General features: G+C 45.3%; 2 protein-coding genes across 5 annotated transcripts in view; both read left to right on the top strand.

Annotated features, from left to right (window-relative positions):
• The window catches only part of LOC119450094 (pumilio homolog 2), a 110,150-nt gene extending 100,344 nt beyond the window's left edge, over positions 1–9,806 (top strand). For all 4 annotated transcript variants that reach the window (XM_037713456.2, XM_049665634.1, XM_037713455.2 and 1 more), the window contains one exon: positions 284–9,806. In XM_037713456.2, the coding sequence (XP_037569384.1) occupies positions 284–536 (253 nt within the window). In that variant the 3' untranslated portion in view covers positions 537–9,806. The remainder of the gene's footprint in view (positions 1–283) is intronic.
• A 1,145-nt stretch (positions 9,807–10,951) lies between these two features.
• Positions 10,952–23,018, top strand: part of LOC119450093 (protein scribble homolog) — a 152,821-nt gene continuing 140,754 nt past the window's right edge. Inside the window, 2 exon segments of the mRNA XM_037713454.2 lie at positions 10,952–11,379; positions 11,498–11,615. Coding sequence (XP_037569382.1) covers positions 11,218–11,379; positions 11,498–11,615 — 280 coding nt within the window. The 5' untranslated portion in view covers positions 10,952–11,217.

Genomic DNA, 23,018 nt, shown 5'->3' with positions numbered 1-23,018 from the left:
CCCTTCTCTTTTTCTTGCCTAAATACTCTAATAGCTGACAACCAGGAGACTTGTAGATGCAGAAATAAAAATGTCTTTGTTTCAAGGTATTTCTCTAGCTCATTTGAAAACAGGGCAGGCTGTTGTAGAATTAGCCTGAGCGTTAGGAATCTGTGTACTAGTCTTGTTTTGTTTAAACTTGGCAGTTTTGTGTTTTATGTGTGAGGCAAAGCAGTTTTGCAAGTGGCAGCTTGCATAAATTGGTGTGTGGTATGATGCCAGACCTCCCTGGGCTTTGTTGCAGGCCTCACAGTGCCTTATACACAATGATGAAGGACCAGTATGCCAACTACGTGGTGCAGAAGATGATAGAGGTGGCCGAGCCGCCTCAGCGCAAGCTGCTGCTACACAAGATCCGTCCGCATGTGCCCTCGCTGCGCAAATACACCTACGGCAAGCACATCCTGGCCAAGCTCGAGAAGCACCTGCTCAAGAGCGGCGACCAGATCCTCTCCTCGGGAGGCGGACAGAGCGGCACTTCCAATGGGGCCCTCTGAGGCACTTGCTCATCCCCTCTCTCCTCCTCTGCTTGGCCACCAAACGTGACGACATCGGGGTGCTGTGTGTGACGGCAAGCCTAGTTCCTTGCCCGTCATGCGGCCAACAAAGCGACAGGGCAGGGCGCGTTCGTTTGTGCGTCTCTGGTTTGCGCATTCGGTGCGCAGCTGTTCTTCTTTGTGTGGCGCTCTCTCTCTCTCTTTCCAACTCTTCTGTTAAGCGGTGCAGCCTTTTAATTGAGACGCAAGTGATATTGGGAGCTCCGGTGCAGCTCTGGCTTTTGCTGCCTGGATCTTTGCGGGGCCAAGAACTTAAAAGCCCTCGGGGCTCCCTGTTGTGGCTGGGTGGTGCTTTTGCCTGACCTTTCTACACTTGAGCGCGTTGCGTCTTTGAAAAGGTATCACCGCATCTTTAGCCCTCATCTCATACACGTTCCTCTTTCTCCTATTGCCCTTTTCTCTTTGAATGCTAATTTCCTACACCCGTGCTCTATCTCAGCAAACCTGCGAGCACTTCATGGAAATGCTGCTTCCTGCATTGTAGCTTCCTACATTTCATTTTTAATTTTCTCTCTACAATTGTTGAGCATGGGGTAAGCTTTCAGATGTAGCACATCGTGTAAGTACAGACATCTCTTGCTGTAAGAATGCCCTTTTTCACTGTTATACCATCTTTGCCTCCTCGCCTTGACTAGTGCTCATGCTGTACATTCTGTTAGCCTAACTTCACCCCCCCGCTTTTTTTGCTGCGGCTGTTGGAAAAACGTTCGTGCAATTTTCCATCTCCGGCTTCCCCTGAGACTTAAGTTCGCACAAGGGATCATCAGTTGTCTCTAAGGAAGCATGTTGTACAACTGATAACTCCCTCACTTTTCTGTGTACAGTGTTGAGGTGCTTGTTTGCCTGCTTTGCCTTAAGACTCGTTCTGGGTTTCCTGCAGACGGCGCATGGAATTTGCTTCTGACATAGGGCCGGAAAGTTGCTTTCTTCAAGCTGACATTCTTGGGTGAGGGAATGAATGTCCTCTGTTGGGAAGAGCATCTCATGTGCAGTTCTGCTTTCTCACTTCCCTCTGTTGTTTTGTACAGCATCTTGTCAGCAGTTTGTACAGAGACACTGTCGACCATCATCCCATACTTTCTCATTTTTTCACATTTTCTCATCCTCTCTCCTTAACCACCTATCTTTTTTCAACTTCTCAAAGCTTGTCATGACAAGGCAGTGCTCTTTTTTAAGGACTCCTTTGTTTTTCTTTCTCTTATTTTCTCTACGCTTCTACAGAGAGGAAGGAGCTTGTTTCGTGTGCCAGCTTCTTTTGTTGGGAGCAGCGAACAGTGCTGTGTGTGCATTTTGTACAGTTTGTTTTTGAAGCTTCGGAACTACAAGGCAGGCGTTGTTGCAGACCTTGCGCCTCATCCTGTTAGGAGTATGACGTAACTCCACAGCATCTGTGCGTTTGTAAATTATGTCATTGCGGGAGTGACGGAAGATTGAACAGAAAGGCGCGCACAACAGCAAGCACATCAAAGCATGGCGTGGACTTGCTCTCTCTTTTTATTCGCTTTTCAAAGGTGTGTTGTGTAACTGCACAACTCTTTTCAAGCCTTCACATCATGTAAGCTAGTTTTTAAAGAAAAAAAAAGACACTCATTCTCTCTTCTGCACAGCGACTGTTTTTAGGACACTGTAAAAAAGGGAAAAAACTGTGACGAGGCATTTGTTGCCTACAAATCTTGTCTATTATGTACATTGCTGTAAATTATGAGAAAACTAACAAAGTTAGAATCTTGCCAAATCTGTCTGTCTGCCTGAATTTTCTTGTTTTAATTTTTTTTTCTGCACTCAAGTGCTAACCCTGCTACTGTTTTTATTGCCATTCTTGGGAGGGTTGTAGATGAAATGACTGTATAATGGTCTTACCTGACCCAATTACACAGGAGTTCTATTTCATGGAAGGTTTGGGGGCTCTATCCTATTTGCCAGTAAATTCTCTGAAGCACAATGGTAGATCATGTTTAAAGTTTTTTTCTTCTCTCACTTTAGTTGCGATCTCAGATGTGAGAAGCTTATTTATTTCCTTCTGCATATGTATGTAAAGAGTGTCATATAACTGAACATATGTATAATCCTCCCTCCCTCCCCCCCCCCCCCCTTTATTTTTTTGTTTAGCAATGTGCATAGCCAAATGGTACTAGGAGCACCAGTTTACCATGCAGTCACTACTCTACTTCAGGTCATCTAGACTTGTATAAACTTGATTTGGTAAACAGCTTGTATCAAACTGCATGTTGTTTTGTACACGTTTTGACTTATTTTGTTTCTCTCGTGTAGGCGATAGGCCAAAGTAATTAGTTTTAGCTCTAGGTTCTTTGTATAATCAGCACTGAATGATGTCCCCGTCCATGCATGGCTAGAGAATGTGCGTCTTTCATAATTTACAAGTGAGGCATCACTCCCGTTTTACAAGCAGCTTAAGTAAAAGCCACATCTGAGTGTTTCTTCTCTCTGTGTAGATGCACTTGAAAACTTCACACTGCTTGTTTAGCTTAACACGTGTCCGTGTCTAAATCCCTTCTTACATTTTCATGCTAAAAGCTTTTGTGACCCATGGCTTGGCTGGGTCGGCCATTGTTTCCTGGAAGAAGTTTTGAGTTGTCTTGACGCTGGTAGCTTTGTGTTCAGTGCAGACCTTAGTGCTTGATTTTTTTCCAAGGTAGACAATTTAGCTGTGCCTTGGTAAACCTCTTGTAGCTTTTAGAAAAATAATAATTCCGCATCACCGAAATTTACTAGCACAATTTGCGAAGTTTGCCGGTGCAATTGCTTAGCAAATGTCACAACTGCACAAACTTCATAAACTTAAGTTCACCAGCAAACCGTCCGTTTCAGTTAACCTCTGTAATGGGCTGCTAGCCTCCCAATTATGCTCAGATTTAGACTGCTGTATTAATTTGCATAAAGGTTTAGCTGGCTCGGCAACCAACATTTCTGTCTCCATGTTCCATAAGCTCTAAAAGACCGAGTTATCTTGCAGCATATCGCGGGCTTCGTGTTCTATTTATTTTAAGTTACTCAAGATGATCACAGAATGTGCCCCAATACCTTAGGTCAGCGTGATTCCTCCTAAGCTGGATCATGTAGTGCGAAGAGAAACTTAGTAGCAGCCAAAGCTAAGAGTTGTTGCTAAAGCAAGTGAGCACGTAGTGCACAAAGAATGATCAGAATAATGTCATGGGGAAGGAAAAAGTACAGATTTGGCGAGAGCTGTGGCATGAAGCTCTCTCTGCAATCTATTGGACACGTGTGAATACCTTGGGTGGTAAAAGGAATGCCGCTGGTCAGCTCTTCCAGAAAGGGCGAAGTGGATTGTGACGAAATCATTTTGGTGTTTGCACTGCCACATGGTTTTTCAAACTTGTGTGCGTGCACAAAGGCTGTTGGGTTGTTGTTGTTTTTTTCCCCCCTTTTTTGTTAATCATTGTATACTCCATGCCACCGAGCTTTTTGCAAGGTGCACCATTTTTGTGCGTCTCTCAAATGGTTTTTAAACTGTGAGCGTGGAGTGTGACCGCAAGTTTGCATGCCACTACGCAGTTTTATTATTATTTACATGCATCGGATTCTCTTGTATTGCTTTTGTGTAAGCCTTTCTAGTTTTTTTCTTGTGGTACCACGATGGTATTTCCAGCGTGTATTTGTGAAGCATGCGAGAATTTTTTTCTCTCCCACCTTTCCTCTTGTGTGGCCATATCTATATATATATATGTATAATGTATGTAATAATACCTGTGGATGTGTGCATACATTGCTCCTGTGTGGAAATACCTTTGTGTGAGCATTTGGCCCTGCAGTTGTTTTTCCCTGCTCACCACCTGCATCAAATTTCTGCTTCTGTGTTATACATATGTCTGTATAAACATGTGCAACGCATAATTTGCCCTTTGACTATACTCTGTATGCGGGCTACGTTTGTAAAGTTGACAACTGCAGACACTCCCTGCAGCTTCAAAAAAAAGCTTTTTGTGCCCCCTCCCCCTTCATCTGCTATCTTTAAGGTGCCTGTTGTACTTGGTGGAAGCAAGACTTTAGTCAGGCTTGGTGTGTTGTAATTACATTGTACAGTGTATTTGCCCTAATTATACTTATTTTTCTTGTGTGGTGGCGGGGGAAAACAAAATTTGCCACTTTTCTTGAAGACTGCTAATGGTTTCCTTTTATCTCTGCCCTGCTGTGGCTCTTGTAAAATGTGGGGAGATGACAAAAAAAAAAAACATATAGTTTTAACTGTCGACAACACGCACTATTTCCACTTATAGACTATTTGTGTACGTAAGCCACATTCAAACACTGTGTACCATATATATATATATACATATATATATACATATAAATATATACATACATTTCAAGCAGCAGCAACCACCACCGCAGCAGACAGATGTGTCCCCAGTATTTCTTTTTCTATACCATTCTTTTAGCAAATTGTACAAATGTAAATTGTATAATTTTTATCACCGACACTTTTGCAGTGCAAAATATAGTAGGACCCGCCGACAGTGATTGTTGCATCCCCATAGGGGATTTCAGAGAGAAACTGAAGTCGCATAGGTGGCATTGCAGTGATTTGAGGGGGGAGTTGCTCATAGTGGTGCATGTACAGGGTGTTGTTGGGTTTAGGGAACAAATCCAGCCACGGACAAGAGTTGAAAAGTTGCATAATGCTGTTCATTGAGGGGCTGGGGTTTGAAGAAATGAAGTCAGCAACTGTGTTTTTACAGCAGCACGGTTGATTTTGTGTTGGTGATAACTGGTGCGCTGTTGTGGAGAGCAGCACCAGACAGATTATGGCCGAGCTGTGCTGGTTTGTCCCACTGGAGGTGGTGGGGAGCATTGTGTAGGCACAGATGTTTTCGAGTTCAAAAAACAAGCTACACATTTGATTAGAGCCTTGTCTGACAGTGAGGGCTTTGTGTTGTGACAAAAAAAAAAAAGTAATTTTTGGCGGTGTGTTGTCACGTTCGACTTGGCATAACTATGGCTTTTAAAATCTTTCATATTAACAGTTCTGTCATCGGGTGTTGAAGCTGGGCTGCACATTGTACCAAATATTGTGTCGATAAGGGAACCAGGTATAAATGGCCTTTTCAGCTCATTCGATGGCTCGATTGCGCTAAAATTTCATACAGAGGTGGCATTTCTTGATGTACTTTTGTTTATTTGCCACATTTGGATGCACTACCCAACGTACTCCATCTGAAGCATATTGGAAGCACACATTGTCCACAGTGATTGCAGAAAAAGCATTCAGGATTTTCACAACGGAAGGAATGGTAGCATGGTGTTGTGTTGAGGCTGATACTGCTCAACATTCCAGCTTCTCTGCAAAAGTTGTTTTGTAAGTCATAGAACAGCTGATGTTGATATTCCTTCTACTGAGAAAATGGCATTTCTGATTTATTCTAAATGATACACAATTATTGCATCCAACTGTATCATTTAAATAAAAATGCACAACAAAAATGTCAGCTCTCTATAAAAACTGAGCAATAATGCTGGCAGTTTAGCCTGAAGAATCGTGGAGACCTGGCTACCTCATGGATGCAGTGTTTTGGAAAGACATCAAAGTTCTTGTCACAAGGCTTGCAGGCTTTTTTCAGTTTCCTCGTGGCTTTTAAAATAATTTATCTCTAGTTTGTCTTATCCTGTAGCATAGCACATTACCACAAAAACACACACACACAAAAAAAAAGGCTCTGCTTTGTCTGCATTTTGCTTGTCACCCTGTACATGCTGTCACTTGTGGCCTGTCTTGTACCACTGGCAGCCAACCTGTCGTTTTACTAGGATCCTGTGCATACCACTTTCGTGAAGTCTGACCCGTTTGAGGCTGATTCAGATTGTTTTTCTCTTTTTCTTTTTCTTCCATGTTCACTTGAGGGGGGAAGCATTCTCTCGAATTGGCGGTTGTCCTTTACAATTTCTCTTGCGGCTTGTAAAGTTTGCACACATGACCCAGGGAAAGATGAGATGTCGACGAGCTTAACCTGTTGTATTATAAGAAAAAAAAAAACTATTTATGAATGATGAGGTAACTCTTTGTAAATGTGTGTACAGAGCTTGCTTGTGCGCTCGTCGTCACAGGCATCTCAAGGAACCCTTGGTTTTTCTCATGGCCTGGCATGCCTCTGTTTTTTTTTTTTTTTTTTAGGTTGTCAGTTTTTTTGCCTTTTTCTTTTTTGTGCTTCCCACTCGCCTCTTTTTTTCTGTTCTTTCTTTTTTTATTTAAAGCCCTGGGAGCAAACTGTAGATAGGTAGGCATTTAAGAACTTGGATACAGAATGTTTCTGTTAGTGTATATAAAGGATAAAAAGTTAACCAAGTGAGGCATAGAATTCTTGGGGCAATAAAAGTAAAAGCACTACAGCTCTATTTAATGTTTTTGTTGAGACGTGCTGGGAAGCCCAAAGTCGAGCCAATGCATGCCAGCACTTGCAGTACCTGTAGAGAGCTGCTCCTTTCGGAAGATGCTCATGGGCTTTGTTTTAATTCATTGGCATGGTTTACTGTGGCGCTACACCGCTCCACGGTTATTACCATTCGTTCTCGGTTTGCATCCACAGTTGGAGCAGCGCAACGGTACTGGGACTTGGAAAGGGAGGCAACAGTACACAGCATTGACTAGCAACCGATTCTTTCTTTATTAATAATTTATTTTTATGTAGTTACTAGCCAGTGTTGTGTTTTCTTGTCTCGTTTTTTTTTTTTTTTTTTTTCTTTTTTCGCATCCCGGCCCCATCACGCCACTCCAATCATGAATGCACACCGACTTTCACGATTCTTGTTTCTTTCTGGGGGGTGCTTTGCAGTAACGTATACACTTCTCCATACTATTTGTCTGCTCCTCTTGACTTAATCTTAAACCACAAGGAACACGCCTCCAATGAATTTACGGTGTCAGCCGGATTTCTTGCTTTGCTAGCCGCTTCGACCGTCGGCAGTGTGATCTAGCATGGGTAGACTTGGGCACTGAGGGTGCGTCACCCCCAGCATCGCCTTTTTCTTGATGACAATGTGTCGTGCCGGCCTGTGCCGAAAATACGTCGGAAACTTGTTTCTTGTGGTTGGGCTTTACAGCCTGGAAAAAGCATGCTGTGAGCAGCATGCCTGAAAGGGGTGTTTTTACAGATGTGTGGCAAGTACTGGCATGCTTAGGCTTCATTGGCACATTTCCTGCCCAGCATTTGTATTTCCAATTGGTTTTATGATTGTAGGCTCGCTTGCCCCCCCACTTTTCTAGGTGTACAGTTTTGGTGCATTGTACAACGGCCTTGGCCTTTGCCTTTCTTTCTTTGTAAAATGGTACTCTGTAATAAACACATGATGAGAATAAATTTCGAGCATGTAAGATAGAATGTCAATGGCAGCGTTGAATGAAGTTGCGATTTTGATACATGGTTTTCTTCAAATTGGGTCTTGGATATATCCATTGTAAATGGTCATTAAATCACCTGTCCATAGGAAAAGGTTTACCATTCGCAGGCCCAGACATGTCAGTTTGTCGGTCTCATACACTAAGAATGAAAGCTTTTCTTTTTTTAAACTGTGAACATTTAGTGTTTTTTTTTTCTTGGAGGAGGTTTTTACTGAGAACCAATAGAATGCCTACCTGAAATGGGTGACTAGCTTCAGTCTGAATTTGACTTGTCATTGTCTCGACTGATGTGCATGTTCTGATGATGTGGCCATGTGCTTGCTTTTAAGCTTAAAACTTGCATCAGGGAAGCTTTCCTGGTTGCAAAGCACTTCCCTTCAAGCTGCCTCTTACCAGAGTAAATCTTGGAGGGATTTAAAAGAAACAAGTCTGACCTTTTGGTTGAACCCCTCTTTCGACACAAGTAGCCCACACGGCCACTTCATCAGTGCACACCTAGTCAAGCATAGTGGCATATGAAAGTACCTCTGGCTTCTAGGTTTCATCACATAAGTGATTCGTTTGTGGGTGGCAAACTTCTGTTGTTCTCAGTCCCTCCTCCTCCTTTTCTTGTTTATTCTTGCCCATGTGATTTAACTTGGGACGCTTCTGTTCTTGAACAAAGTGCTTTACTTCCCTTTTTTTTTTTTTACCATATTTCCACCACCCTTATTTTCACCGTATGTTTCACTTCAGCTCCCAGTGTATCCTGATCATTAGTTAGATACACTATGTCCAGGAGAGAAAAAAAAAAAATGGTAGGCCTCTGATTGTTTTTGAACAAATCTTTGCGAACCATGTGTATCCCTTGTGTGGCAGTGCACACCCCAGTATACTGCAGCACGCACTTTTCAGTGGTATTCCAGCCGGGGCAAAGGTTGTGTGTGTTGTTGCTGGAAGTATTGTAATTACCCCTGTTGTGTGTGTGTGTCTTTTTTTGCCTCTACTTCTGGTGCAGTGATGAGAGATGTGAGGTGATGCTTGTAAGCTTTTTGATGAAGGCATCACCTCATCCCTTTAATCTTTTTTACCCCTTATGCACTGTGATGACCAGGCCAGGTGCATTTTAGTTCAGCGAGCTAATTGTTATTGTGAAGGAAAGCCATCCAAACTTTTACGTTTGATTTGTTGGAGTAATGGAAGCACCCTTTAAGAGTAAGAAAACCGTCTTGGAGAATATGAACTATGGCCCTATTGTGCCTTTATTGAATTTAGTTTTTCTTTTTTCCCCTTCACTGTTTTTTACCCAGGAATTTATGGAGCTTAATTTAAAATGGCAAAAATTGCGTTTGGCAGAATACAGTTGTGTGCTAGGTCTGGGGCAGAATAGAAGCTGTGTTTTCATGTGAAGAAACGTTAGTGGTTGGACGGCATCTTGGCCATATTTTTGTCGGCCATTAAGATTGGCCACCGCACGGGTGCCGCGCAATTGCTTACCACTTTTATGTGAACACAGTTTGGTGAAGGATGATGCTCTCATTGGCTGGTTCCGCGAAGAGTGCGTGTTGATTTCTTGCTGCTGGAAAAGGGGTTGGCGTGCTGCGCCAAGGGAGACACTGTGCCTTGTCATTTTTGCTGCTGGGACAGTCACAAGAAAACCGCGCTGGAACAGCGGTGGCCGTAGTGGTCCGGTGGTTCTTTCACATTGCAGTCTTCTTTCGTCATCTGGGGCTTGTGTTGTATAATCCATTTCGCGTCTGATGTTAGCATATTGTGTACGTCGTTGTACCATACTGATCTTGTAAACGTTTGTGTTTGGATACTGTAGAAAAAAAATAAATGACTTTGGAGTAAAAATATACTCGGTCTCTTGTTTTCTTTCGTGTCTGATGACCCCCAAAAATACGGTTAAGAGCATGTGCAAGCATAGTAACGAGCAGCTGAAGATTTGAGTACTTGATTCTTTGGAAGCTTCTCGATTGCTTCAGCATTTTTCACATTTGCTAAGGGTCTCGTATATATATGTTGATGATGATATAAAACAGCCATGTATCGCGAAATGAAAACACTGCAGAGCTGCGCTCCAATTTCGCATTATGGAGTATCGCAATCGTCGGTGTTTTGTTTTTGGTTGCAAAAACTGGTATGTAACTCCAACTGCCCATAGCTACCGGCTGGAATTCTAGCCACCCTAGCTGAGGACTGAGGTACGCGAGGACGTTACAAGAACTGCTTCTAGTTACATCATCGCGAACATTCGCTTGACGCTTTCAAAAAACTTCCATCTGGGGTTTTACGTGCCAAAACCAGTTCTGATTATGAGGCACGCCGTAGTGGAGGGCTACGGATTAATTTTGACCATCTGGGGTTCTTTAACGTGCACTACAACGCTAGCACCCGGGCGTTTTTGCATTTCGCCTCCATCGAAATGAGGCCGCCGCGGCCGGGATTCGATCCCGCGACCTCGTGTTCAGCAGCGCAACGCCTTACGCTTAAAAAAAGAGAAAACGGTTTTTTTTTTTTTTTTTTTTTTCTTTTTTCAGAAGCGCGCGCACCCGGTAAAGGTTTCTTCGCAACAGCACCAAATCGCTCTCTATGAAAATACCCGTTAAAGCTGAAAGGGACTTGCCACCATGGAGGTTAAACCGCGCATGAACGTGTTTTCCAATCTATAAATTCGGGCATGTTCACGTTAGGTTAGCACACGTAAACTTACGCGAAAAGGCTTAAGTTTTTGTTTCTTTCCTCCATGCACTATAGTGAGAAACTCTTTGCACGATTCGGGGCCTGCCGCCAAATCTCGGAGGCCATGCACGAGCAGTGCTTGCTTTAGCAGCGCCACCACAGTTTCGTTCTCAATTAGCTGCTAGACTCTCTATTTTGTATACTGCCTGATTTTATATAATAAACAGCGCCAGCAGCGGCAGATGAGAGAAGTACCGTCTTGCAGCGCCACTACGCTTCCCGCGGGCATAACAGGCAACATTCGCTTCACTCCGCACTCCCCGCGTTTGTGCTGTTCAGCTGTCCGTGACGGGTCTGGGGAGGCGAAGCCGGGGATCGTCGGCTGTTGACGTCATGGTCGTGGTCCGTCGGGCCGTATCTGTTGTGTTTTGTTAGGTCTCAAGAATGTGATGGTGCACACCGGTGCTGTAGCCTGTGCCAGGTTGTGATCTTCGTGTGGGAACGTGTGTGTGTGTTTGCCTGTGTGCATCGCGTGCTTGTGTGCGCGCGTGTGCCATGCCGGGGTGTGCCGTCTCCTGAGGAGCAATGTTCCGCTGTATTCCACTGTTCCGTGGGTGCAACCGTCAAGTCGAGTACATCGACAAGAGACACAGTAACTTGTTCAATATACCGGACGATGTGCTGAGGTACGCGAGGACGTTAGAAGAGCTGCTTCTAGATGCCAATCACATTCGCGACCTGCCGAGAGTAAGTAGCGCGCATCTTGCACGCCTGACGGAGCTGTACGACAGCCCAGCGTTGGCTAGGCCTAACCGGCCGACTAGGCTTACGCCGCTGTTTTAAACGCGAACGCTTGCCTTTGCAGGGTCTTTTTCGACTCACGAAGTTGCGGAGGTTAAGTGTCAACGACAATGAAATCTCCCAGCTTCCTGCGGACATTGCCAACTTGATGAATCTGGTCGATTTGGATGTGAGCAAAAACGGTAAGCAGACATTATTACTGCTGCGTCCTGGGAATTTCTGCTGTAAAAAGCGATGTGCGGTTCCATATGTAAATAAACGACGCAGCTACTCGGTGCTACCGAGCAGTGCCGGTCAGGTGACTGTTGCCGCTGTACTACAACTCCTGAGTACTGCCAAGAGCAGACGGAGTGCCGAGAAAAGCCAAAAACGCAGTCACGTGGTGTCAGCTGAGCTAGGTTGCGCCGTGACAGACAGGATCGCAGGAATTCTGTACTCGCGCTTTGAAAGGTTTCCGACGGAAACGCGGTGGTACACCTACGCTACGGGGCTGCATACCTGGCAGATGCATTACGCTGTTATTATTATTACTTTTTTTTAATCGGCGGTACCCTCGAACTTGACAGCAAGTCGCGGCTAGCGTCTGTACAGGTGAAAGACCGGCGACGACGGTGTGCTTTCGGCCCCGCCCATCTAAAATAATGCGGCGCTGACCGATCCCCTTATCACATCTTGAAAACTAGTACATTGAGTTGCGATTAATCTGTAGTGATGCCTCGATTGACGCTTCCTTGCGCGCAGCGCCCGGTAACCATTTGCTTCGAGCAAGTAAGGACTCCGGAGGAAATGGGTGAGGCCGGGTGCTTGTTCATAAGTGATTTGTACGACGTGCGTCGTGCCCCTTCGTATCTTTCAGTTGCGCAAGAAGTCGGTCACGCCTCCTGGAGGCTACATTCCTTCGCGTCGTGACGCATGCCTCTTGTAAACCGTACAGCACGCTGAAAAAGCAACGAGAGTTCTGTGTTAGGTGGGCTTCCGTTGCGTGAAAGTTGCGCTTTGCTACCGTGGTTATTTTCTTGGTTCATAGGAATTCTGCAATATTTTAAAAGCCGCTGAACCATTGTAGTATTTTGGTTATACATTATATGGCATCACACTTTCCAATGAATATAATATGCAGTTGTGGAGGTAAAAAAAAAAAAAAAAAAAGCATCAGGTGCCTCTAAAATCAAGTGGTCAGCATAATTCAAGCAAATAGATATATTCTGCCTTGCTGTTTGTTTTTCTTTCTAACAAAGTGAATTGCATGTATGCAGCTGCGTGTCAGCTTCCATGGCCTGCTTCAATTTTTTTTTCTCAACATCGTGCTGCTTTATATGCAATTTAAGTGTTATAGCAGGCTGACGGGCAATATTTGCAATATTTACTGCACTGGAGACGGGTTTATTGCACTTTCAATCTGACTTGCTGTGCAGGGCGCTTTATACATTTTCTTGCATTCATTCAGTACTGGTCTGCTGTTATCACTCGAGCATATATTTCAGTCATCTCTCCGCAAGTTTAGTCTTCATAATTACTGGCCGAAGTAGCCCATTGGCTATGGCATTGCGCTGCTAAGTACGAGGTCGCGGGTTTGATCTCGGCGGTGCCAGCCTCATTTCGATGGAGGCAAAATGTAAAACAGCTTGTATACCATGCATTGGGCACTCATTATGAACAACAGATGGTCATAATTTATCCAGAGTCTCCTACTGCAGCATGTCTCAGAAAGCCCCCAAATTTAATTTAATGTCCCCCGCAACTTTCACGAACACCTGATTGTAGAAGTTCTTCCTTATGAATTGTTCTGTACTATTGTGGATGTCATCAGTCAGCTCTCAGAATGTTTTGCACTGGCCCACCTGTTGGGTGCTGGTGACTGGTCATACTTCAGTAACCACTGAGGACAATAACCAATAGGAGAGCGGAACTTGGAAAATAATTGTGTTTCAACAACAAGAATGTTTCATTGATGATGAATCCACAACTGGTAAATGCCCTTAGCAAAACCGTAATGTGCACCTGCTTTGGAGAAAGTGCTAAAGGAGGACCACAGATTTTTGCATGCTCTGGTTAGAAGGGTGATTTCCTCTGCACACAGTATGTACATTTCCTAGTAGTAGTTTGGTGAACTGTCTTAAATTTCATGTTTGCATTTTGTTCTCATGGTGAATGTAATTGTTCTAGCCTTCATTAGCCTTTTCTGTAGTAATAATGCTACATTTTGTGAAATATGTCAGGAAAGATTAGCACCAATAATCACAGCTGGGGTTGAATGCCAACCGGAATGAAACAGAGATTTGTTAATCTCTTTCTAGTGAAGTTAGGCCATGCTTGTATGTGTACATTTTAACTTCTGCCAGTTGTTCACACGCATTCAACACCGAATGGGAAGCTTTCCGAGCGATGTCTGAAATGGAGAGCTGTGCATTTTCACAGCTGTCCTTGTGAAGGCAGCTGTCTAAATCGGCAACTGTATAATAGCATGCAGGAAGAGAACTGCCATGTTATAAATGAAATTCACATGAATGAAACACATCTTGAGTTTGAATAGTTCTTTGTTTTTAATTTTTTCTGTTCTGTCTCATTGTGCCATAACAAAATTCATGCAGTTATATTTAAGCTATCTCTACTATCTTTAGCTGTTGCTAAGTAGTAGGGTGTGCAAATATTTGAAATCTTGGAATAATGGATTGTGTAGTCACTGCTCGCAAATTCGAAAATTTTCTAGCACCACACATCGTCAACTGTGCATGATTTTTGCTCATTGCAGATAAAGCTGAAGCAAAAATGCAACTTTCTTCCCAGTCATTGTGGACATAAGGACCTAAAAGATACATGGGGATGGGGAGATACATTGCGTTGCTTTAGGAGCCAGGCTTTTTAGGTTAAACCACTTTAATTTGTGCTGAAATTTTGCTCAGGCATGGTATTCAGCAGTGGGCATTGTTATGTTTCATGCTATTTGTGGTTGCGGCACCTGTGTATATGCTTCAGATTAAGTCTGAATACATTGTTTTCATATAATAGTGGCAATATATGTTGCGACCATTTCGGCCAGACAGAAAAGAAAGTCTGATTTTTTGCACTCTTGCATTATCGCACACTACACACATTTTCAATTTTGTGTTAACTGTACCAGCGCAGATGCTAACTAGCCGAAAAGGCTGTCTTTTCTTAGAATTTATTTTGGTAATTCATGGTCATGTATGCTCCGAAGAGTCCTCAGTATGTCAGCAAACTGCTTATTTGTTCATGTTCCATTTGTGCTTTGATATAAACCTTGTTTCCTAAGGTGCACTGTAATGGCAGAAACCTGCCAACATTGTAAATGCTAGGATTTAAACATCGGCATACATTAATGATGAAAAAGGCCATTTGAAAAATATTCTATATTTGATCAGCTCCTGGCACTATTTGATTCAGTCTGAGAAATTGCTATTAGCGCATCCTTACTAAAAAGTAATAAGCAATTGTTAATTGCAGATTTTATCCATTTTCTGTCGCTTGCAATCTCAGTTCCCCCTTATTTTCCCCCTATGCTGAGTTGCTACATGTAAAAGATGTTTTTTGGGATGTTCAATCACATGCCCTCCGAAAGTTCATCCACGATTGTTCTTTGAAGCAAATTACCTAAGACACTGCGCCGCACTGCTATCTGCAGCATTCGATGGTTTTCAATAATGCACAACACAGCTTGACTTGAATAGTCAAGGCAAATGGCAAGATTTAAGCATGATGTGACTTGAAGCACTTACAATGAAGAATCGTGGTTATGTGTGCTCTTTTTTTTTTTTTTTAATGCATCACACAGTAAAGAAGATGCCACAGTGTAACACCGATCTGAATAATAACCATAAGGCAGGCGATGAGGTTGATTCTGTGCTTGACATTGCTGGTGTCCTGAAACATGTGGTGCTTGAAAGTTCTGAGTGCTCTTACACTTATACAGGGGCAGCTGATTTCAGTTAAGCAACAGATGTGAAGGCCACTATCACTGCATGAGGTTTCAGGCTTGCGAGTGAGAGCTCCCAGAGATGTGCAGGATTAGTGTCGTTACTAGGGCGAGCTTCCTCGTCTAATCCTAATTCTGGTGATACTCGATACACTGTAACATTGAGATGCAGCCATTGTCTTGAAGCATGAAAGAATCCTTGTGTTCTTCCTGGTATGTTACATCCTCCAAGATCTGAGATAGTCTTTAAGGGGACAAGCACAGACCTCTATAAATGCGAGATGTCTGTCATGATCACATACTTCAAAAAGGCTGTTTGTTGTTGTGGCCTCAAAATATGGCTCGTACGCATGAGCAGGATTGACCATACAGTAGGAAATGAGAACTACAAACAAGGACAAAGGGAAAAGGAAGAATGGAAAGAGTGGGCGATATAATGACATTAAAATTTTGATTTGGCGTACTTTACGAGAGAAAAAAAGATGCACCACGGTCGGCATCGCTAGCAGCTTAACTTTTCGTACACTTCGGTGAAGATGGACCTGTGGATTGCACCTAACTGACATGCACCAAATTGCCATAGGTTCATTGTTGATGAAGTTAAACGTAGATTAATAGACGGAAGCATGAGGAGCAGTCTGCGGAGGCATGACAAGCGGCGGTGTTTTGGTTAGTCAGTCCAGACGCCAGCTCTTGTTTTACGAAACTCTCTTCTTTCGTTGTGTGGCCCGTTTCTGGCGAATTTTGGTGCAGTATAGAATATGCAGAAGACAAAGATAATGTTCAATAGCCTGGCAAGGGACCATGAATTCAGGATCGCCAGTCAGCCTCTAGAGTCTGGGAAGGAGTACGTTTATCTAGGTCAATTACTCGCAGGGGAACCTGATCATGAGAAAGAAATTAACAGAAGAATAAAATTGGGTTGGAGTGCATACAGCAGGTATTTCCAAATCCTGACTGGAAGCTTACCACTGTCGTTGAAAAGAAAAGTGTCCAATCATTGCATTCTACTGGTGCTAACATATGGGGCAGAAACTTGGAGGTTAACAAAGAATCTCGAGAACAAGTTGAGAACCGCAAAAACGCTAGCGCAAGACAGGGATAATTGGAGATCGCAGGGAGAGCCTTCAGTGGACATAGAATATAGGCTGATGATGATGATAGTTATCCAGAGGAATGATGAGCGAGTTCGTGTAGGTGAGCTCGTCATTTGTCGTAGTCCTGGACGCGACGGTAGAAATTTAGCCGACGTACTGTCCCCCGGCGGGGGGGGGGGGGGGGGGGGCAGCAGCCCCAGCGGCCGCCGCACCAGGAAGCAAGTGAGAAGGGATGATCCCCCCCCTTTCTCTTTTGTCGTCCTTCGCCGCCGTGGTGGGAATGTACCTACTACCTGTGTTTTTGTCTGCGCGTGCAGCGCGCGCTTATCGCTGCGACGGCGTTTTTTTACGAGGATCGCGGATGTGTGTCCCCGAGGCGCGGCGGCGCTTGTATCATGTAGTAAACGGCCACAGCGTCTATCTTATTATTCCTACGCTCGCTGGCCTCGCCCCCCTTCTCCTCCTCCCCTCGTTATCTGAGGGCGTGTCCACGTGGAACCCCTTGCGTCAGTCTTTATCAGGAGCGAGGAAACGTCTGAGCTGGTTTTTAGGCGCCCATGGATTATCAATGCCTAGTTTTGAACCTTAGCCACCGTCTGCTGCACTTAAAGAGAAAACGCAGCCGCATATTTATATACGCCTCTGGTTGGGAATTTCCTGTACCCGGGCGTAGCTGCCGTGGGCCGTAGCCGAGAGTCACCTTAGAGTTTTATTGGCTGAGCTGCAGCTCAGTCAATACTGTTAAGTGAGGTTTAACCTGGCCACAATTTTTGAAGTTGCGTAGACGTGTTTTAGGACGATCGCATTGAAGTTTAACCGTAGGGTGGATTGGAAAGTTTTTTTAACAGACCAGAGGGTATTCTGTAAAACTGCACCTAGTGGACTGTCCACTTCGGCTGTCATTGGCTCCAGCTTCACGAGCGCGAAGGAGACTGGCTGGCACCTTCGCGGTGGATTCTTACAGAATACCCCCCCCCCCCCCCCCCCCCTTTCATTATTGCAGCGCCCACGGACCTACAGTAAAAATGGTGTTCGGGCAAGCCGCATGTTTGCCATCAAAAGGGCGTTGCAGTGCAACATGTTTCGAAAGCGATGCCCGAAAAACGCGTGCATTCCACCTCATTCATCCATTACGCGAGCGTGTTGTCAGATACAGACCACACGAATAAAGAGCAGACATGGACTCGGTTGCTTTGAAAGCAAATTTTCGGCAGTGTGCTATCAATCGCATCACTTTTGTTCGACCCCTTCGGGAGCGAATTATCCGAGACTTCGAATTAACGAAAGCGTTGGAACGCGTTCAATTTAAAAAGAGTACGCATTAGTCGATTTGAAATAATGAAAATTCTCTATTGTTTTTCGGAGAAGCAGAAAGCATAGCCAGGTGAGTTGTAATTATGGCGCTGTATTTACGCCTGCAAGATTATTCGCGCGCTTTCGGTGTTGCGAATAACTAGCTCGGTTTAAAGCCTGTTAGCCAACATGTACGGCGCACTTTCCCAGGCGAAGGTTATTTAGTGCGCTCAAATTTGTTAGGTGACCGGGACAGTGTAACGGTATTAGTAGGCGGTGGCTTTGTGCTAAAACCCTCGATTTGAGGGCAGCGCAATTGCATTAGTGTGACACCAAATCCCGAAGCGCTGACGGCCACTGTCGGCGAGCTGGAAGAGATGCGGTCCTTTTTGTTAGCGTACAGTTTTAAGGGAAGTAGATAAATTAACTCTTCGTGTTGGTAGTCCAGGCCACACGGTCTAGAACCACATACCGTCTATAGGGCAACACATTCGCGTGTGGCGGGATAAATATAAACAAAACTCTGCATTTCGGGACGTAAGAACAGGCCTGTCCTGCTGGTGGCAGGGCAGGCATTTTAATGCGCATAGATAAATGAGCCGGAAGCGAGAACTTGTATAGCAGCGCTATGTCGTCTTGATGGCGTTGAATATCGTAGATTTAGGACGTCTTGTTCCGAAGAGTGAAGTCTCTTTTTTTGCCAGAACTTTCGGCGGGGTAACCGTATCGCGTTCACTGCCGTCTTCACACGGCCTTGACCCTCCCTCATCACTGGATAGTCAAATAGATGTTGCGTTAGGGCAAAGCCGGGCGCCGCCCGCATCCAAACTTTTTTTTCCTGCTTCCAACCGCGCTGTGGCGCGCCCGGTTGAGCTCCCACGTTCGCGTCGACGTGCGATGAACCTTTTACGCTTGATCTCATTTTGTTTGGCGTAATCTGTCGACATGAATATAACTAATTTTGTTTTGCTTTGTCGCGATTTTATTCTTGTTCAGTAGAACGGCCGCTCGTCGAACCACACTTGTGTGTTTTCATCGAGCGGCAGTGCCAGTAGCGTGAGAACTTCAATGTGTACAGGTGAGCGCACTAGCAGAGATTGCGTCGCCCGCGTGAGAGCACATTTGGCAGTTTATAAGGATGTGCACGGGGCGCGTGCGGAGTTAATGCTATTACAGTACTAGGGAACGGGATGGTTGCGGGGAAGAGGATGTACGCGTTCTAAATGGCGATCTTGTGTAAGTTGCCACGTATACTCCGCGATCTTGAGCGAGTTTTGTAAACCCGATTCGATGAAACTTGAGCGAGTTCTGGCACGGTTTAAACTCGGAAACTTAAATCGCGTTCGGAAAGGCGTCAAGCGCTAAGCGAACATGTTTTCGGTGTCTGCGTGGCAGATTACGCGCATGTGTGTAAGCGAGAGAGCAAGAGGGATCGTGTATCATGAGCCTGAGTGAAGACACGCTTGGTTATAAACGTATATAGCTAACGGTGTGGGGCGATTATACCGCTTGATGGAACTCGAGAAGGGAAGGTTCGAGTGACCGTGCATGCAGCTGTACTATCATTTCGTTTGTTCGCGACGACGTTCACTGCTAGAGATTCTTTTGTCAGCGGGGTCGACGCAGCTTAGATGGCAGTTCATTAATACCATAGGTTGCATGTTCCTTTCTTTTTTTTTTTTTTTTTTTCTTTTCTGTGCGTCAGGAGCCAGGAGCTCACCCACGGCCAGCCCCGTCGGGTACTCGGGTAGTACTCGCCAAGGGCGATTGTCAAAGAATCTGGACTGACAGCCACATTGAGATAGCCCGTTTAAGTTTTGCGGATAATGATTACTAAGTAGTATAGATACTGGTGAGTCCGTTAAAAATCGTCTGGTAAGATCCTGAAGGCCATTATTAACAAAGCTCTAAAGGCTCATTCACACCGGCGACTTGAGAAGGTCGCGCGACCATTTGCGACTCGCAAAAAAAAAAAAAAAAAAAAAAAAGCGACCGAAGGCGACTGATGTTCACACCGCAAGCCCGGCTGAGCGCGACCTGCAAGTCGCAATCCCGCACATTCTCGTTCTTCAGCGAGAATTCTAGGGATCTACGCAGTTAGCGCGCACTTCGCTGGCACTGTGTAAATTGGTTTGGCGTTCCGGCAACAGCCATGGATTTTGATTCGAGCGAACAGGAGGACGTCGTCCCTGTGCTGATGTGCTCTGCCGGGGTGTCAGCTGTGGCAGCGCGGAACCCTCCGAAGAAAACGCGACGCTCGTGGGTGCGCCCGCGCCTCCGCTCGCGTGAAGTGACCGGCCACGCAAGCGGCCTCCTGCCCGAACTTGTGCGCATGACAACGAGTATTATCGAGAGCAAGTTGTAATTTCTAGTTCGCATTGCGTGTTATTCGCTGCATAATATTAAACGAAGCTGTTCACCTTTGGGTGGCGTGCTCATCCAACGAACGGCAGCTGGAAAAAGGGTTTTGTGTTGTGCTTTCTTTTCCTGCTGTTTAGCTTCCAGCGAATGCGACCGCGTACATTCGACACGTTGCTGCAACTGCTGCGTCCCAGGATCACAAGACAAGGCACCAATTACCGGCCTGTAGCCTGCATATCGTGACGCGGACATTGCATTTGGCGTGGACGACGACACATAACATCACCTTCGGTGCGGTGCTGATTGGTTGAGCAGCTTTGCGACCACGGTCGCGCGACTGAAAAATCGAGCAGTGGCCGACTGGCTCAAAATGGTCGCTTTTCGAGAAAAGCGACCATTTGCGACCACTGTCAGTCGCCGGTGTGAATGAGCCTTAAAGAACCCTGGAAGACGCGGGCGTGCATTCACCGTAAGTTTTTTTTTTATTGTTTTTTTTCTGAACGTTAGTAAACATTTTACAGAAGAAACCGCTCCGGCGTAGAGTATATGGGCGTCAAGATGAAACGTACCTTGCTTGGCGTAAACATTTTTTTTTTTTAAATGACGAGTCGCAGGGTTCGTACACCTCCTTGAAAATCCTTGAAAAAAAAAATTCAATTCAGAGCCCCTAATACTTCTTGAAGATAACTGCTCCTTGAATTCTTTGAAAACAAGTTAGGGCGACGTTTGAACCATCCAAACTAACCAACTCCGCTAGGGGATGTGCTTTGGACACTGTCTATCGTGAAACAATCGTAGATAATTTCTTTTGAGAGTGGCTAAACGGTTGGTTGCAGTGTGGCGTGTCCACAGCCATTTGCATTGAAAAGGACGAACATATATTTGGCTGAAGTCGGACACCACTAACCTTCCTGCCAGAAGGCGCTTCACATTATTACAATGAAACTCCAAGTTAGAACAGTGACCTGAGAGCTGCTGCTAAGATGGAGATTTCACCATTTTTCAGTATATGTCTTCGACTAATGTTTGTTTCTACCTCGTTGAATTTTGGACTTTGGTATCTTGAAATCATTGAGTTGGCCTTGAATTTTGAGTGGAATGTTCCCTGCGAACTCTGGATGACTTTGTCGAGGTGGGTTACAGAGCGATAATTTGGCTTCATGATCGGCACTAGAGCATGCTTGTACTCGCAGTGAAGCCTAGTGACTGTCTTACACGTTCCCCCCCCCCCCCCCCCCTTATTTTTTCTTTCTTTAGAGCGTGCTGGAGCGTTCTGAAACAGGCACTCAAACGCTCCACAAAATTTCGCATTACTACGCTAGTGTTTTTTTTTTTTTTTTAAGCTATGTTGTAAGCAACGCACGGAGTTGGAAACAATATCCGTCAGCTGCCCCTGTATACTATGATATATTTTACGTTTCCCCTTTAAATCACAAAATTTCGCTTTTTTTTTTTTTTTTTGCCGTCTCTACGCCACTTTATTATTTTCTCCTTCATCGGTGCCATTGTGAGCCAGTCGACAACTGGCGGGAAATTTATCTACCACGCCTGGAGCATCCGCTTTTCAATAGACGCGCCCATCAATCATTTACCGTTTTACCCGCCAGCTTCTGCGCCGTGCCGCTGCGGTCAGCTAAGAAAGCCGAACAGAATGCTTATACTTGACCAGAGCGTAGCGGTGAATATCGCAAGTCTCCCGAGTAATATATAGTCCGGCGAAGTGTTGTATGACGCGTATACAGCGCCCCTGCTGTGTCACGTGCGTGTGGCCAGTTTGTTAGGTAGGTTTAGCTTATCCGTAAACTGCTTACCATTTGCGGATTACCGGGTTATCGAAGCCGTGGGCGCCAGTAGCAACGCTGGTGGTGACCTCTTGTGGCACTTTACCCAACAACGCGTCGGAAATGGTTTTCTTTATACGGGTGTTATCGTCGAAGGAAAGTAAGAAAAAAACGGACTGCACGTTAAAGGGACACTAAAGAGAAACAGGAAGTTCAGCTGAAATAAAAGAGGGACCTTCAGGAATGCATGCCGTTTTTGTTGGGTGCAAAAATATGAGTTATTAGCGGAGAAATTCGTAAACAAAGACCAAATATCTCTTCCTCAATTTCTCTCACCCTAAATTTGGCGCTGAAGCAGTGTCGTCACAGATTGCATTGCTCTCAGTGAATCAGAATGCGCCATGATACGTCACCGCTTGCGTAAACGGCCGAGGCGCTGGGCTGGATGCATCATGGCTGCATGCATGGTCGCTGCGTTTGCGTTCGCCGCGATGGATACCGTAGCTGCCACTGAACCTTGCAACGAAGAGCTCGCCAGGAAAGCAGGACTGCATTTCAGCGATATTCAGTGAAACGGAGCGCGAAATGATCCTCTGTGCTCGAGCGGTAGGTGTTCCGCGTGCGATGGCGGTGAGCCGCCGGCCGCGCCGGCGGAATGCAGAGCTTCGTTTTCGTCGATGGGAGGCGAAGCGTCCGGTCTGCCAGGCGACGATGTTCCCGACAGAACAAGCGTAGAAAGTTGTGCACGTACTCGGTATGATTATTTCGTGGCTTTATTTAATGACATTCAGCACTCACCGCGCCGCCAGTTTGCTGCTGCAGGGGCACCGGTAGGAGGTTTGATGAAGGCCGCATTGAGGGAACAGCTGCTCGAGAAAGGACTGGCCTCTGGGGCACGCCAAGATACTTTCCGAGGGCAAGATTATACACATAATCCGAGGGCGAGAAATGCAGAGAGCACACCATCGGTTTCTCTGGCTCTTTTGCCGTTTTATCATCGGCAGAGCACTGAACCATTGCGAACGCCGGGGAGCCGGGGCTCTCCGAGCGACGCCCACATGAAAGGACACAATCGAGTCAACACTGCCGCTGCCCCTGATCAAGCGCCTTGGGCCATTT

This window comes from Dermacentor silvarum, chromosome 4 (assembly GCF_013339745.2).
Source record: "Dermacentor silvarum isolate Dsil-2018 chromosome 4, BIME_Dsil_1.4, whole genome shotgun sequence".
Classification (NCBI taxonomy): Eukaryota; Metazoa; Arthropoda; class Arachnida; order Ixodida; family Ixodidae; genus Dermacentor; species Dermacentor silvarum.
The sequence above is the reverse complement of the archived record's forward strand: the minus strand, read 5'-3'. Positions and strand labels throughout refer to the sequence as shown.